Source organism: Mustelus asterias, chromosome 30, assembly GCF_964213995.1.
Source record: "Mustelus asterias chromosome 30, sMusAst1.hap1.1, whole genome shotgun sequence".
Taxonomy (NCBI): domain Eukaryota; kingdom Metazoa; phylum Chordata; class Chondrichthyes; order Carcharhiniformes; family Triakidae; genus Mustelus; species Mustelus asterias.
This window is the reverse complement of record NC_135830.1, coordinates 6,383,009-6,398,681: the sequence shown is the minus strand read 5'-3', so window position 1 is coordinate 6,398,681 and position 15,673 is coordinate 6,383,009. Positions and strand designations below refer to the sequence as shown.

Sequence of the window (15,673 nt, the reverse complement as noted above, 5' to 3'; positions counted from 1 at the left end):
ATTTCCCCCAGAATGAGAAAAGAAATGGAAAGGGGGTTGAAGAGAAAATGTTTTACTCACAGATGTTTGAGACAGGAGGAAGTTTGAGTCTGTCTGAAGATCAATCTTCATTCACACAAAGCCCACGCTCTGATTGGCTGGAAGACCAGAGTCCTTCCGGTCCTCCAACTCTTCCCATTGGTCAACACCTCAGCATGAAGATCAGAGGGTGGGTTCTCCCCCGCACATGCGCAGCTTCCCCTCTCCCTCGCACATGTGTCGTCCTGGGCCGGGGGGCGGGAGAGCTCACTGAGCGGCTTCTCGCTCTTGCCGGAGCCGTCAGCCGGTTGCCTGGAAACCTTGGTTCAAGGAGGTGTAGGGGGAGGGGAACAATGGGTGGGGGCGGGGCTCCTGGGTCCGCGCACCCGGGCCTGCGCACTGGAACCCAGAGACGTCACCGCGGAGCAGAGTGATTCCTATTGGCTGATTCAGGCAGGGCTCTATTGTGACGTCACAATGCGGAAGTTGTCCAATGAGCTTCCGAGTGAAACTCCCTCCTCTGTTCAACATCTGGGAGGAAATCAATGTTTCCCCCTTTCCATTTCTTTCCTCATTCTGGGGGAAGTTGGGGACTTGCAGCAACTGAAGGAAATGAAGTGAATTCGGTCTGTATATTCCACACATTTTTACTCCAGTAATGTAGACATTTATCTGTCTGGCAGCCTGCATGGAAATTTTCAGCTCTCTGCATCCAGGGCAAGAAGCAGTGAGCATGGATCTGTCAATCACACATGAGGATGGCCTCAACCGGGATCTTGGGTTCATGTCACACTATCTGTAACCCCCACGACTTGCCTGGGCTTGCAAAATCTCACTAACTGTCCTGGCTGGACACAATACACATCTCTTTAACCTGTGCTGAACCCTCTCTCCACTCTCATTGTCTGTGCCTTTAAGACTTGATTACGTTTAAAGACTCGTATTCCAACCATTATCTTGTAAATTGAGTTTGTGTCTTTATATGCCCTGTTTGTGAACAGAACTCCCACTCACCTGATGAAGGGGCAGCGCTCTGAAAGCTTGTGGCTTGTGCTACCAAATAAACCTGTTGGATTTTAACCTGGTGTTGTGAGATTACTTACTGTGCTTACCCCAGTCCAACGCCGGCACATCTTTGGACTGTGGAAGGAAAACCGGAACATCCGGAAGAAACCCACACAGACACGGGGAGAATGTAGAAACTCTGCACAGACAGTGACCCGAGGCTGGAATTGAACCCGGGTCCCTGGCGCTGTTAGGCAGCTGCACTAACCACTGTGCCACCGGGCCACATGTCAGTGCCATCGCCCGACTCCAGCCCAGTCTCAGCTCATCTGGAACCCTCACCCATTCCATTGTGACCTCACACCCTCACCCATTCCATTGTGACGTCACACCCTCACCCATTCCATTGTGACGTCACACCCTCACCCATTCCATTGTGACGTCAGGGCTTCACTCTCCGATCACAATCCCTGCCGGCCTCCCACATGCAGCCTCAATGGCGGCAGTCAGCCCGGGTCTAACACTACAAGCTGCCGCTCCATTTGGTACAAAGGGGGGGACCGGGAAGTTCATTTCCGGGGTTTGGGTTTGAACAACATGTTTACAAAGCCTCTCCACCCACCCGCCACATTTATCATTCCCCGCACGCCGCCCTCTACCTCGTATTGCTCTCGCTTCCAAACTAAAACCGGCCGTCTGCCATTACCCGCACTGATGTGGAGATGCCGGCTTTGGACTGGGGTAAACACAGCAACAAGTCAAACAACACCAGGTTAAAGTCCAACAGGTTTATCTGGTTCACCCGCACTGCGCATGCTTCAGGTCCCGCCTCTCATTCACTCTGATTGGTTGGAGGACCAGCCGCTCCGGCTTAGTCCTCCAGCCCCGCCCCTCATTCACACCGATTGGTTGGAGGACCAGCCGCTCCCGCTCGGTCGTCCAGCACCGCCCCCTCTTCCTATTGGTCCGGCGCTGCCGTCAATCAGTGCCCGGGCATTGTGATGTGGAGCATGCGCAGTGTCATTGCTGTCCTTGGCGCTTGTTTGTCCCGGAGAAGCGGAGTCAGCGTTAGGCGGTGGCTGGGAGGATTTGGAAACACTTTGTGGATCCGCAAACCCTTCAGAATCATTGTCAGCTCCCTGGTTTGCAGCTGCGGGGCTTCTCCCTCCCTCCCGGGAACAGGCCCAGGTTAACGGCCCCATCCTGGCTCAGCCACTGGAGGATGGTTCACATCAGAGGATGGGGGAGGGGGACAATAAATAAGAGGTTACACTTTGGCCTCAAATCAATGAGGACTCTGATCTCTGGGAAGGAAGGAAACCCTGGGAGGTGGGCGGGGAGGATTCACAAACACCCGCTGGAGGCCCCAACACCCCCAGTAAGACCCATTGGTTTTATTGTCAGTCTGCAGACAGGAGCTGGAGAACTGAACCCAATAAGAAGTCTCACAACACCAGGTTAAAGTCCAACAGGTTTATTTGGTCGCAAAAGCCACTCGCTTTCGGAGCGCTGCTCCTTCGTCAGGTGAGTGGGACTTGTGTTCATAAACGGGGCATATATATTGACACAAACTCAATTTACAAGATAATGGTTGGAATGCGAGTCTTTACAGGTGATCAAGTCTTAAAGGTACAGACAATGTGAGTGGAGAGAGGGATAAGCACAGGTTAAAGAGATGTGTATTGTCTCCGGCCAGGACAGTTAGTGAGATTTCCAGATCAAGAACTGAACCCAGACAGAGGAGAGGGAGGGAGAAAACTGGAGTGGAGGGAAGAAATGGTGGAGATGGTGAGATGGGTTTGGATTTCAGTCCAGGGGAGGAGGGAGAGTGTGTGGGACGGGGATTTATAGATTTGGGGGAACAAGAGAGGAAAATATGTTCCAGAGAAACTAGAATTGTCTGTTCAGAATTTCTATCCTGCACTGACAGTGATGGTATTGGTAAACTGTTTTTGCAGGATATTATGAAGCAAGATTTACAGATGTGAAACTCAAACCAAACTTCACATCAAGATCTGTTTCAGTGATTTGATTCATCAGAAACTGAATATCGTCAGCCTTTGTCTCCAGAAGGAGAAATGTTCATTCTGTCTGCGGGCAAAGATTTCAAACATCAGTGTGACTGAAAAAGCACCTACACACACACACACACCTGAGAGTTTCCAATGTGCTGAATGTGGAAAGTGGTTTAACAAGTCTGAAAAATAATCACATCATTCTCAGTGAGTAGTGACCCGACACATATTCTGTGTAAACGAGGCTTCAACTCATCATCCAACCTGGAGTCACACGAGGATACCCGCACCACAGAGAAACCATTGAAATGTGGGGACTGTGGGAGGGGATTCAATTACCCATCCGAATTGGATATTCATCGTCGCATTCACACTGGAGAGAGGCCGTTCACCTGCTCTGAGTGTGGGAAAGGATTTGCTTACTCATCCAGCCTCTATACACACCGGCGTGTTCACACTGGTGAGAGGCCATTCGCCTGCCTCGAATGTGGGAAGGGATGTCATGCTTTATCAAGCCTCCTGATTCACCGGCAGGTTCACTCCGATCAGAGACTGTTTCAGTGTTCTGATTGTGAGAAAAGCTTTAAAAGCACAAAGGACCTCCTGAGACACCAGCGCACTCACATGGCGGTGAGACCGTTCACCTGCTCAGTGTGTGGGAAGGGATTCACTCAGTCATCCCACCTTCTGACACACCAACTTGTTCACACTGATCGGAGACCATTTCAATGTTCTGACTGTGAGAAGAGATTTAAAAGTAAAAATGATTTACAAGTCCATCAGCGCACCCACACTGGGGAGAAGCCATTCACCTGCTCCGTGTGTGAGAGGAGATTCGGACGTTTATCCCAGCTGCAAACACACCAGCGAGTTCACTCTGATAAGAGACCATTTCAGTGTTCTGACTGTGAGAAGAGCTTTAAAAGGAAACAGGATTTGGTGACACACCAGCGAGTTCACACTGGGGAGAAACCGTTCACCTGCTCGGTGTGTGGGATGGGATTCACCCATTTATCCCACCGTCTGAGACACCAGCGAGTTCACACCGGGGAGAAGCCATTCATTTGCTGTGTGTGTGGGAAGGGATTCACTGATTCAGCCCAGCTCCTGATACACGAGCGAATTCACACTGGGGAGAAACCCTTCGCTTGCTCCACATGTGGGAAACGATTCACTCAGCCACCCCAGCTCATTGCACATCAACTGGTCCACACCGATCAGAGACTTTTTAAATGTTCTGAGTGTGAGAAAAGCTTTAAAAGCTCTAAGGACCTGCTGAGACACCAGCAAATTCACACTGGAGAGAGATCATTCACCTGCTCCATGTGTGGGAAAAGGTTCACTCAGTCATCCCACCTGCTGAGACACCAGCAGATTCACACAGGAGAGAGATCGTTCACCTGCTCCGTATGTGGGAAGAGATTTGCTCGGTCAGCCAATCTGCTGAGACACCAGCAAGTTCACAAGTCACTGCAGGGGTTGGATTCTGCTGTTGCTGCTCACCCCATGCAGGACTGAATCATGTTCATTTATTTATTTATCTATCTCTCTATTATTTAAGTAATAAATAAATAATCCCATGCAGGATTGAATCATGTTCATTCTGTTATTAAGGAGCTGGGGTGGGACACAGATAATCTCCGTGCAAAACAACATGGTTTTGTGCAAGGGAAATCATGTTAATTGATGTATTGGCGTTCTTTGAGGAAGTGACAAGCAATGTGGATAAAGTGTAACCTGTGGATGTGGTGTATTTAGATTTCCAGAAGGCATTTGACAAGGTGCCACATCAATGTTTACCACACTAAATAAGAATTCGTAGCATAAGGCATATTAGCGTCCCATCCACGTTGATTCTTTATATTAGCATGGATAGAGGATTGATTAGCTAATAGGAAACAGAGAGGAGGGAGAAAGGAGTCATTTTTGGGATGGCAAAGTGTAGCCTGTGGAGTGCCACAGGGATCAGTGCTGGGCCCTCAACTATTGACAAACTATTTTCATGATGTGGATGACTGACAGGGTCAAAATTTATTGATGACACAAAGTTAGGTGGGAAAGTGAGATGTGAATGACCATAACAAGCCTGCAAAGCGATATAGATAGGGTCAGTGAGTGGGCAAAAAGTTGGCAGCTGGAACAAGATTTCTGGATAATGTAAACTTGTCCACTTTGGCAGGAAGGATGGAAAAGCAGCTGATTATTTATACAGAGAGAGAGAGATTGCAGAACTTTGAGGTACAGAGGGATCTGGGTGTCGTGGTACTGTAATTAGGAAATGTTAGTGTGTGGACACAGCAAATGATTAGAAAGGTAAATGAATTGTTGTTTATTGCGGGGATGTTTTGCTACATTTGTTCAGGGTATTGGTGAGACCACATCTAGAGTACGGTGTATAGTTTTGGTCTCTTTACTTGAGAGAGGACTTGTGTGAGAAGTAGTTCGGAGAAGGTTTACTTGACTGATTCCTGGGATGAGGGGGTTATCATATGATGAAAAGTTGGACATGTTCGGCCTGTATCTATTGGGGTTTAGAAGAATCAGAGAGGATCTGATTGAAACATATAAAATTCAGAGGGGACTTGACAGAGTGGATGTTGATTGTAGAGAGAGAAGAACGAGAGGCACAGTTTAAAAATAAGAGGTCTCCCATTTAAGACTGAGAGGAGAAACCTTTTCTCTCAGAGGGTTGTTACAGTGTGGAATTCTCTTCCACAGAGAGTGGTGGAGGCTGGCTCACTGAATATTCTGAAGTCTGAATTTAATAGATTCTTGATTGACAAGAGAGTCAAAGGGTGAGAGGGGTAATAAGGAAAGTGGAGTTGAAGCTACAATCACATCAGCCAGGATCCTATTGAATAGTGGAGCAGGCTCGAGGGGCCGAGTGGCCTTCTCCTGCTCCTAATTCACATGTTCCCATTGTGATAGTTGGAGTTTGTTTCTGCTGATGTTAGGGCTGAACAACCTACTCCAGTTCCTGTGTAGTTTCTCCCCAGGATTCTCCCACTCTCTAACTCTGCTCCAGTGCTGGTTTCTGATGAAGTCTCTTCTCCCCAGGTCTCCCATCACTTTCCATTCATCAGCTGGTGTCTGAGTCCAAGTTTACCAGGAACAGGAGGAGGCCATTTATCCCCTCAAGCCTGTTCTCTCATTCAGTGAGGTCATGGCTGATCTGTGACCTAACTCCATTTACCTAGATTTTGTTTTAATCCTGACTTCCCCAGTCTGTTACAATGAGATTTTAAAAATAACTTTTGTTTACATCAGACCTTCAATGTAGGAGAGTGTCCCAAGGTGAATCTCAGAAACATCAATTGATAAATCAGACAACTGGCACTGAGGGGATGTTAGGAGGCTGACTGAAGACTTGGTGCAGTGGAAAGGGTCAATGTTAAATTTGTAAATATTCTACCCAGTGATGTAAGATCAGATGATAAGAGTTTGCTGAGAGATGGTTGTTTGCTGAGCCTTGTGCTGTACATATTTAGAAGAAGGTGCAATAAAAAGTTATATTAACCAATAGCCTTGCCTCCAGCAGTCTCTGTTAATCCTGGCCAATTTCTGTATCCACTTGATCTAAACCTGCCATAATAGTGCTCACCTCTATCAGATCTTCCCTTAGCCTCCTTCATTCCAGGGAGAACAACTCCAACTTCTCGAACCTGACCTTGGAGTTAAAATCCTTCATTGCTGGAACCATTCTGGTGAACCTCTGCACCTTTTCAAGGACCATCCCATCCTTCCTAAAGCGTGCTGTCTGGATATGAACACAATATTCCCATTGTGGTTTAAACAGTGCTTTATAAAGCTTCAGCGTAACTTCATTGGCTTTTATTACAATGGCTCTATTGAAAACCAATGTATTATGGACCTTTTTAATGTGCAGTCAGTTTGTAACTTTATTTATTTTATATTAATCAGCGTTCACGGGTTGTGGTGTAACGCTGTGTGTGGAGTCTCTCATGGTGGTAACATGGAATATCGAGGGTGATAGAAGAACCCAGACTGAGCATATCTGAAGAACTGCACTGAACTGCATTGTGGGTTCAATGTGCAAAGCATGCTGGTCAATGTAGTCAAGTCGCAGCCTTGCTGGAATTAGCAATGTCTGCAAAATGAATTAAATTGTGCAGGAAACTGGCCTCATACTGTGAGAAAGATGTGTTTGTTTGAGCTAATGAACTTGTCTGTAGCAGCTTGGGGAATGATAACGGTGTCAGAGGTAACACAGTGGAGTCAGGCTGGCTCTATTCCTTCAAGTGTAACCGTGTAATAGGCCCAGGACATAAGAACAAGGGAGAAGACAATGCTGTCATTGAAAACCAATTCAATGGGCTAAAAACAGGTATTACCTTATTTTTTATTTATTTAGGGAGGTCAAAGCCCACAGGCTGTCCTGAATAATGTGGGCGTCTCCGGCTCGGCCAGCATTTATTGCCCATCCCTAATTGGCCTTGAGAAGGTGGTGTTGAGCTGCCTTCTCGAACCACAGCATTCCCAGTGGTGTAGGTACACCCACACTTGTTTGGGAGGAAGCTCCAGGATTTTGACCCAGTGACAGCGAAGGAACAGCGATATATTTTGAAGTCAAGATGGTGAGTGTTACGATCCCAGTTGATGTTATAATTGGACAGGATGATTCCAGGATGGAACACTGGCTCAAAAGACTGCAACTTTTACTTTTTGTAGAAAACATAAAGGAACAGAATCACAGGACTGCCAATTAGCTTTTAACAAAATATTTATTAAACACGAAGAGTTTGACGATAATAAAATACTCCTTGACTCACACTTACCTTCACAAATGTATACAGATTTCAAGGATAACATAGATTTTAAATTCCTTATGCTATAATGTTCTCAGTAAACACATGGTTCCTTTAAACGCACAGGTTGGCTGTGATCAGACAACCCCCTCTCTGAAACCAAGTGGCAGATGCAACTCAATCGATCCTCTGTGGATTTCTCCTCAAGTTTCCCCCCAGATGATTGTCACGAGTGTTTCCAAACTCCACTCTCAAAAAGACACGTGTTAATATCTCCTTCCAAACCAAGTTTCTCTCCGTTGCTTTCAACAAAGATCCACTTCCAGGTCTTCCAATTATCCTTTCAAACAAGGCTTTCTCTCCACTCTTTTAGCAAGAAGCTGCCTCTAGGTTTTTAACTCTCAGAATTCCTTTGCCTTGAATTGCAACATGCTTCCAAAATTCTGCATAAACTCAGATCATCAGTCCGTAACAGAATACAATTGCTTCAAAATCTGGATTTAAGGACATCAAACCTTCCCACTATTCAGATATGCGGCTTGTCTGTCACCAACCTCATCAGTTCTTTTCTTCCCAGGTCTGAGTTTAACTTCCATGAATAGTATCCTGTTCAAAAGACAATGCTGTTCCTTTTTTTCTTCAATATTCCTGGAGCTTCTTTTCCATTCCCGGGTTTCTCAAACTAACTGTCCTTTAGTTCCTCTGGAGCTTGCTTTCGCACACATTACTCCATTGTATGGCTTTCCTGCTTCTAGTAGAGCTGAGAGCTGCTCACTCTCTCGTTTCCTCACCCCAACTGCTATAGAACAAAGAACAAAGAAAATTACAGCACAGGAACAGGCCCTTCAGCCCTCCAAGCCTGCACCGGCCATGCTGCCCGACTGAACTAAAACCCCCTACCCTTCCAGGGACCATATCCCTCTATTCCCATCCTATTCATGTATTTGTCAAGACGCCCCTTAAAAGTCACGACCAAAGACTATAAATTCAACTAATACTACACTCAAAAACCTTCTCACCCTAAAGGTGCCCCTGGTTGCTATGCAACAATGCATTACTTCTCCAACTTCACGTTTATTTTTCACGCCATAAACTCTCTCAGCACAACAGGAATACAATTTCAATTGAAACCTATCCCCCACACATGCAAACACCTTTGTTCAACATTAATCCAACCAAAGTTCTCCTCTTCCTACACAGAAACACTAAATCAAACTTACTTAAATCTATACTTTATTTCTAATATTTAACAATAGAAACATAGATCACTTAAAACTATCTCTGTTTTCCTGACATGAGTGACTTAGAGAGGAACTTCCAGGTGGTGATATTCTCATGTATCTGCTGCTCTTGTCCTTCTAGATGGTAATGTTTCTGGGTCTGTAAGATGCTGCCTAAGGAGTCTTGGTGAGTTCCTGCAGTGCATTTTGTAGATGGTACACACTGTTGCTACTGTCCGTCGGTGGTAGAGGGAGTGAATGTTTGTGGTTAGTGTGTTGATCAAGTGGGGCTGCTTTGTCCTGGATGGTTTTGAGCTTCTTGAGTGTTGTTGGGAGCTGCACTCATTCAGGCAAGTGGAGAGTATTCCATCACATTCCTGACTTGTGTCATGTAGATGGTGGACGGGCTTTGGGTGGGGGAGTCAGAAGGTGAGTTACTCTCCTCAGGGCTGCCAGTCTCTGACCTGCTCTGGTAGCCACAGTATCTGTGGGTTTCTGGTCAATGTAACCCCCCAGGATGTTGATAGTGGAAGGGGGATTCAGTGATGGTAATGCCCTTGAATCTCAAGGGGTGATGGTTAGATCTTCTCCTGTTAGAGATGGTCATTGCCTCGGACTTATGTGGCATGAATGTTACTTGCCACTTGTCAGCCCAAGCCTGGATATTGTTGTATTTGGACATGGACTGCTTCAGTATCTGAGGAATCACAAATGGTGCTGAACATTGTGTATTCATTGGCGGACATCCCCACTTCTGACCTTATGACGGAGGGAAGGTTATTGATGAAGCAGCTGAAGATGGTTGGGCCTCGGACACTACCCTGAGAGATCCTTGCATTGATGTCCTGGAGCTGAGATGACTGACCCTCCACAACCACAACCATCTTCCTAATTGCCAGGTATAAGTCCAACCAGCAGAGAGTTTGCCCCTTGATATTCATTGATTCCAGTTTTGCCAGGGGTCCATGATATGGTGGCACAGTGGTTAGACCAGTTGGCTCACAGCCCCAGGGACCCAGGTTTGATTCCGGCCTTGGGTGGCTGTGTCGAGTTGGCACATTCATCAGCTTTTTTTTTGTGGATCATTTCAGTGGAAATGTGCTCTCCCAAACTCAAAGAGCATCAGTCCACTGAAAACAAAGTTGTGAGACCGGCCAGTCCAGCAGAAAGAAACCCTCCAACCCTCCCACTTCACCAATTGTCAAAATGAACATAGTTCAGTCCCGGATGTGATTAACAGCAGCAATAACAGCAGAATCCAACCACTGTCATCACTTGTGAACTTACTGGTGTCTCAGCAGGTGGGATGACTGAGTGAATCCCTTTGTGAATCCTTGTGAACTCGCTGGTGTGTCAGCAGGTGGGATGACTGCATGAATCCCTTTCCACACTCAGAGCAGATAAACGGCCTCTCTCCGGTGTGAACTTGTTGGTGACTCTGCAGATAAGATGAAAGAGCGAATCCTTTCCCACACTCAGAGCAGGTGAATGGTCTCTCCCTGGTGTGAACACGTCGGTGTGCCTGCAGGTTAGCTGAACGAGTGAATCCCTTCCCACACTCAGAGCAGGTGAACGGCCTCTCCCCGGTGTGAACTTGCTGGTGATTCTGCAGGTCGGATAACTGAATGAATCCCCTGCCACACTCGGAACAGGTGAATGGCCTCTCCCTGGTGTGAACCTCCTGGTGTGACACTAGGTGGGATGATTGAATAAAACGCCTCCCACACTCGGAGCAGACGAATGGCCTCTCCCTGCTGTGAACTCCCTGGTGTGACATTAGGTGTGACGATTGGATAAAACGTTTCCCACATTCGGGGCAGCTGAATGGCCTCTCCCTTGTGTGGGTTCCTTGGTGTGTCACTAGGTGTGATAACTGAATAAAACGCTTCCCACACTCGGAGCAGGGGAACGGCCTCTCCCTCCTGTGGACTCCCTGGTGAGTCACTAGGTGTGATAACTGAATAAAACACTTCCTGCACTCAGAGCAGTTGAAAGGCCTCTCCTTAGTGTGGGCTCGCTGGTGTATCTGCAGGTGAGATGACTGAGTGAAACCCTTTCCACAGTCGGAGCAGGTGAATGGTCGCTTTCCGGTGTGGATTTGTTGGTGATTCAAAAGTTCAGATGAATGATTGAATTGCTTCCCACACTCAGAGCAGTTGAACGGTTTTTCCCCAGTGTGAACTTGCTGGTGTGTCAGCAGGTGGGATAACTGAGTGAATCCCTTCCCACAATCAGAGCAGGTGTACAGCCTCTCCCTACTGTGAACTGCTTGGTGATTCCACAGGTCGGCTGCCTGGAGAAAACCCTTCCCACACTCGGAGCAGATGAAGGGCCTCTCCCCAGTGTGGCTGCATTGATGAATCTTCAGGGCAGATGGGGAGCAGTCTCCTTCCCCACACTTGGAGCAGGGGAACAGTCTCTCCCCAGTGTGAATATGTTGATGAGTTTGCAGTGCAGACGGGATACGGAATTCCTTACCACAATCCTTATCTTTCCCCGGTTTCTCCATGGTGTGGATGTCCTTGTGTCTTTCCAGGTTTAACAATCAGTTAAATCCTCATCCACACATAGAGCATGTGCACTGTCTGTCCCCGCTGTAAATGATGTGATATTTTTGCAGTCTGTGTAACTGGTCTTTTGACAGTCAGTGTACTGGACACTCTCACTCAGCTCTGTGTTCCTTGGTGCCTTTCCAGTCACACTGATGTGACAGAAAAAACAGATAAATATTTCTTCTTCTCGATTCAAAGTCTGATGATATTCAGGTTCTGATAATTTGAGTGACTCTATTAAGCCTTAACATGTTTTGAGATTGCTGGCAGCAAATCTTCCCCTTATAACTTCCTGTAAAATGAGTTTACAAAAGTCATCACTGTCAGTATCAAACAGAAATTCAGAATAGACAATTCTAGTTTCTGTGGAACATTTCTTCCTTTCTCATTCCTCTGGATCTGTACATCTCCATCCCACACCCTATCCCTGTATCCTCACTCTGCTGTATGTATAATACACCCTTCCAATTCTCCTGAAGGTGTTGATTCATGCTGATCAACAAATCCATGCTCAGTCCTTCTTCTCCAGCACTGAGATATCTTCATGCAGGTTGCTCGTCTAAATACCTAAATATACTTAGCGAAGTAAAATGTATGTAACATAGGGGACCAGTTTAATAATTAGAAGTACAGCAAGGCTATGAGATAGAACATTTCAACAGTGAACGTTCTTGAATATCAATTTTTTGGCTATGAGGGTGGTGCATTTTGATACATTCAATATTTCAAAATGAAATTAGATGGGCAGTCAAAATAGACTGGCAGGGGAACAGGGATACAGACGGGATGAGGAGCATATCAGCCATGATTGAATGGCGGAGTGGACTCGATGGGCCAAATAGCCTAATTATACTCCTCTATCTTATGAACTTAAGGGGGAATGGGACTGACTGGATTGCTCTACAGAGAGTTAGCATGGACTTGAGTTGCTGAATCGACTCCTTGTGTGATACAATAACCCGATTACTGAAAATAAACTACTTAGTTACAGTATTAACAAAACTAAAAATAATAAAAAATGAACTTTATTACTGGACCATGCATAATATATCTAATTTGTACCATATTACAAGACTGCACACATCTCTGTCCTATATTAATTTACTGCCCCTTAAATTTCAGCTATTTCCTCGGGAAATCATCCCTTTAAATTGTGAACATTAGGAAAGAGACCATCCTCTTAACCAGACAAATAAATGTGCCAAGTTGAGGAAGCAAAGGATGTCAATGTCTTTAAGAGGGAGAGAGATACCTGGGCCAACCTTTCCAGAGTCTGCAGCCTCCCTGAATTCACTTCCTTTCCCTTCAGTTGCTGCAAGTCCCCAATTTAACCCCAGAATGAGAAGAAAAAGGAGAGAAGAAAACAAAGAGTTTTACTGACAGATGTTGACGACAGGAGGAGGTTTCAGTCTGTCTGAAACCCAATCTGCATTGTCACAAAGCCCGCACTCTGATTGGCTGGAGGACCAGTGTCCTTCCGGTCCTCCAATTCCTCCCATTGGTCAATACCCCTCATGAAGACAGTGGTGCAGCGGAAGTGAGTGGGAGACACTTTGACCCCGGGTCGCTATCAGTTGTTGGCCAATGGGAAACGCTATCCCCCGCACATGCGCAGCACTTCTCTCGGTTAATCATGCGCAGTCCCACACGGCGAATAGAGCGATTTCCTCAGCGCGGGGGATTGTGGGAGCTGCGGCCGCCATTACTCAGCCGGAGCCCAGTCTCCAACCACCTGGGACTGCGATGGATAGGATGGGGAGGAGGCGAAGTGACCCCATCCGGACATAATGTACATCTGGGTAGTCACTGGAATTGATAGCGACGCCGCCTTAGCAAAATTCAGGTGTAAAAATTTAGACACCTGGGTGACATATTGGGGAGTGGAATAGCTCAATGTGAAACTGAACCCCAGAGTCAGCAGCGTCCTTGGGGGAAAACTGGGGAAAAATAAGGAGGATGGTCAAAATAATTAGGCTTACAATTGATAGGCAGATGTTTAAAGTTTGTAATTTGATTAGATTAGATTCATTATTGCCGCATGTATTAGTAGACAGTGAGAAGTATTGTTTCTTGTACGTTTTACTGACAAAGAGAAGGAAAGAGGAGGGTGCAGAATGGAGTATTACAGTCATAGATCGGATATAGAGAAAGATCAAATTAATGTGGGGTAGTTCCACTCAAAAGTTTGATGACCGCAGGGAAGAAGCTGTTCTTGATTTGGTTGTACATGTCCTCAGATCTTTATATCTTTTTCCCAATGGAAGAAGGTGGCAGAAAGAATGTCCAGGGTGCGTGGGGTCCTTGATTACGCTGGCTGCTTTTCTAAGACAGTGGGAAATGTAGACAGAGTCAATGGATAGGAGGCTGGTTTGCATGATGGATTGGGTCATTCATGAACCTTTGTAGTTTCTTGTGGTCTTGGACAGAGCAGGAGCAATATCAAGTTGTGATACAACCAGAAGGAATGCTTTCCAGAAAGGGGGGAGAATGTTATGTGACAACCAGAATATCAGTTTCAAATTTCTATCCTGTGCTTACATTCATTGCTTTGATAGATGTTTTTATTTACAAGGGATTAGAATGGAAAGATTTTCAGTCAGAAATATCTTGGTTCATTTGGACACGACTATCATCAGCGATCAAATGTCAGAGGAACACTGATGCCCTGTTCAAAAAGATTTCAATCATCAGTGCGAATGGAAAAGTTGTGTGATGCATGGATTCGAGTTACTGAATGGACTCCTTCTGCGCCGTAATGACTCAATGAGTGAAAATATATAACATAGCTTCAGTGCTACATTATAAAACGAGAATTAATAATAAACGTACTTTGTTACAGAACCATAAATATTATACCAAATCTACAATATAACAACACAAGGCATATCTCTGTCCTATATTAATTTATTGTCCTTTTAAATGCCAGCCATCACCTGGGGAAATCAGCCCTTTAATTGTGAACATTAGGAAAGGGACCTTTTAGCCAGACAAATCAATGAGTCAAGCTGAGGGAGCAAAGGATGTCAATGTCTTTAAGAGAAAGAGAAACCTGGGCCAACCTTTCCAGAGTCTGCAGCCTCCCTGGATTCACTCCGTTTCCCTTCAGTTGCTGCAAGTCCCCAATTTCCCCCAGAATGAGAAAAGAACTGGAAAGGGAGAGAAAAGAAAGTGTTTTACTCACAGATGTTGAAGACAGAAGGAAGTTTGAGTCTGTCTGAAGCTCAATCTTCATTCAGAGTGAGAGCAGCAGCAGCTTTGCTGGGCAGGAATGAACAGCCGAACAAGCTCATTGTCCACTTCCGCATTCAGACAATGGGGGAGCTCTGATTGGCTGGAGGACCAGAGAACTTCCGGTCCTCCAACTTTCCATTGGCCAACACCTCAGCATACAGGTCAAATGGTTGGCTCCCCCCGCACATGCGCATCTTCCCCTCTCCCTTGGACATGCGCAGTCCCGGGCCGAGGGAGGGGGCGATCATGACGCGGCTTCTCGCTCTGGCCGGAGCCGTCAGCCGGTTGATTGGAAACCGTGGCTGGAAGAGGTGGAGGGGGAGGGGGAACAATGGGTGGGGGCGGGGCTCCCGGGTCCGCGCGCCCGGGCCTGAGCACTGGAACCCGGAGACGTCATCGCGGAGCAGAATGATTCCTATTGGCTGATTTAGGCAGAGCTCTCTTATGGACGTCACAATGCGGAAGTTGTCCAAACTCCCTCTTCTGGGCAACATCTGGGAGGAAATCAATGTTTCCCCCTTTCCATTTCTTTTCTCATTCTGGGGGAAATTGGGGACTTGCAGCAACTGAAGGGAAAGGAAGTGAATCCAGGGAGGCTGCAGACTCTGGAAAGGTGACAGATGAAGACCGGATTCAGGAACAGGACGAGGCCCAGGTATATTTTTGTTTCTCTCTCAAAGACATTGACATCTTTTAGTTCCCTCAGTTTATCTGGCGAATAGGGGAGCCTCTTACCCAATGTTCACAATTCAGTTTTCCCAGAAGAGGGCTAACATTTAAATGAACTGTAAATTTGTATGGGAGAGAGATATGTTATTTATGATCCCATATTTTTTGACTTGAAATATACAGCAGTGTGGCTGCTT

The 15,673-nt window shown here is 46.3% G+C and overlaps 2 protein-coding genes across 2 annotated transcripts in view; one reads left to right on the top strand and one right to left on the bottom strand.

The window, feature by feature from the left end:
* LOC144480723 (uncharacterized) overlaps positions 1 to 1,459 on the bottom strand; it is a 62,583-nt gene extending 61,124 nt beyond the window's left edge. Inside the window, exon 1 of the mRNA XM_078200314.1 lies at positions 1,033 to 1,459. The gene's annotated coding sequence lies outside the window, so the exon portion shown is untranslated. The remainder of the gene's footprint in view (positions 1 to 1,032) is intronic.
* On the top strand, positions 372 to 4,556 carry LOC144480722 (uncharacterized). Its single transcript, XM_078200313.1, has 4 exons — positions 372 to 375; positions 3,247 to 3,857; positions 3,906 to 4,216; positions 4,301 to 4,556. Exons 1-4 carry the CDS (start codon positions 372 to 374, stop codon positions 4,554 to 4,556), a joined length of 1,182 nt encoding a protein of 393 aa, XP_078056439.1.
* Positions 4,557 to 15,673: the final 11,117 nt, after the last annotated feature.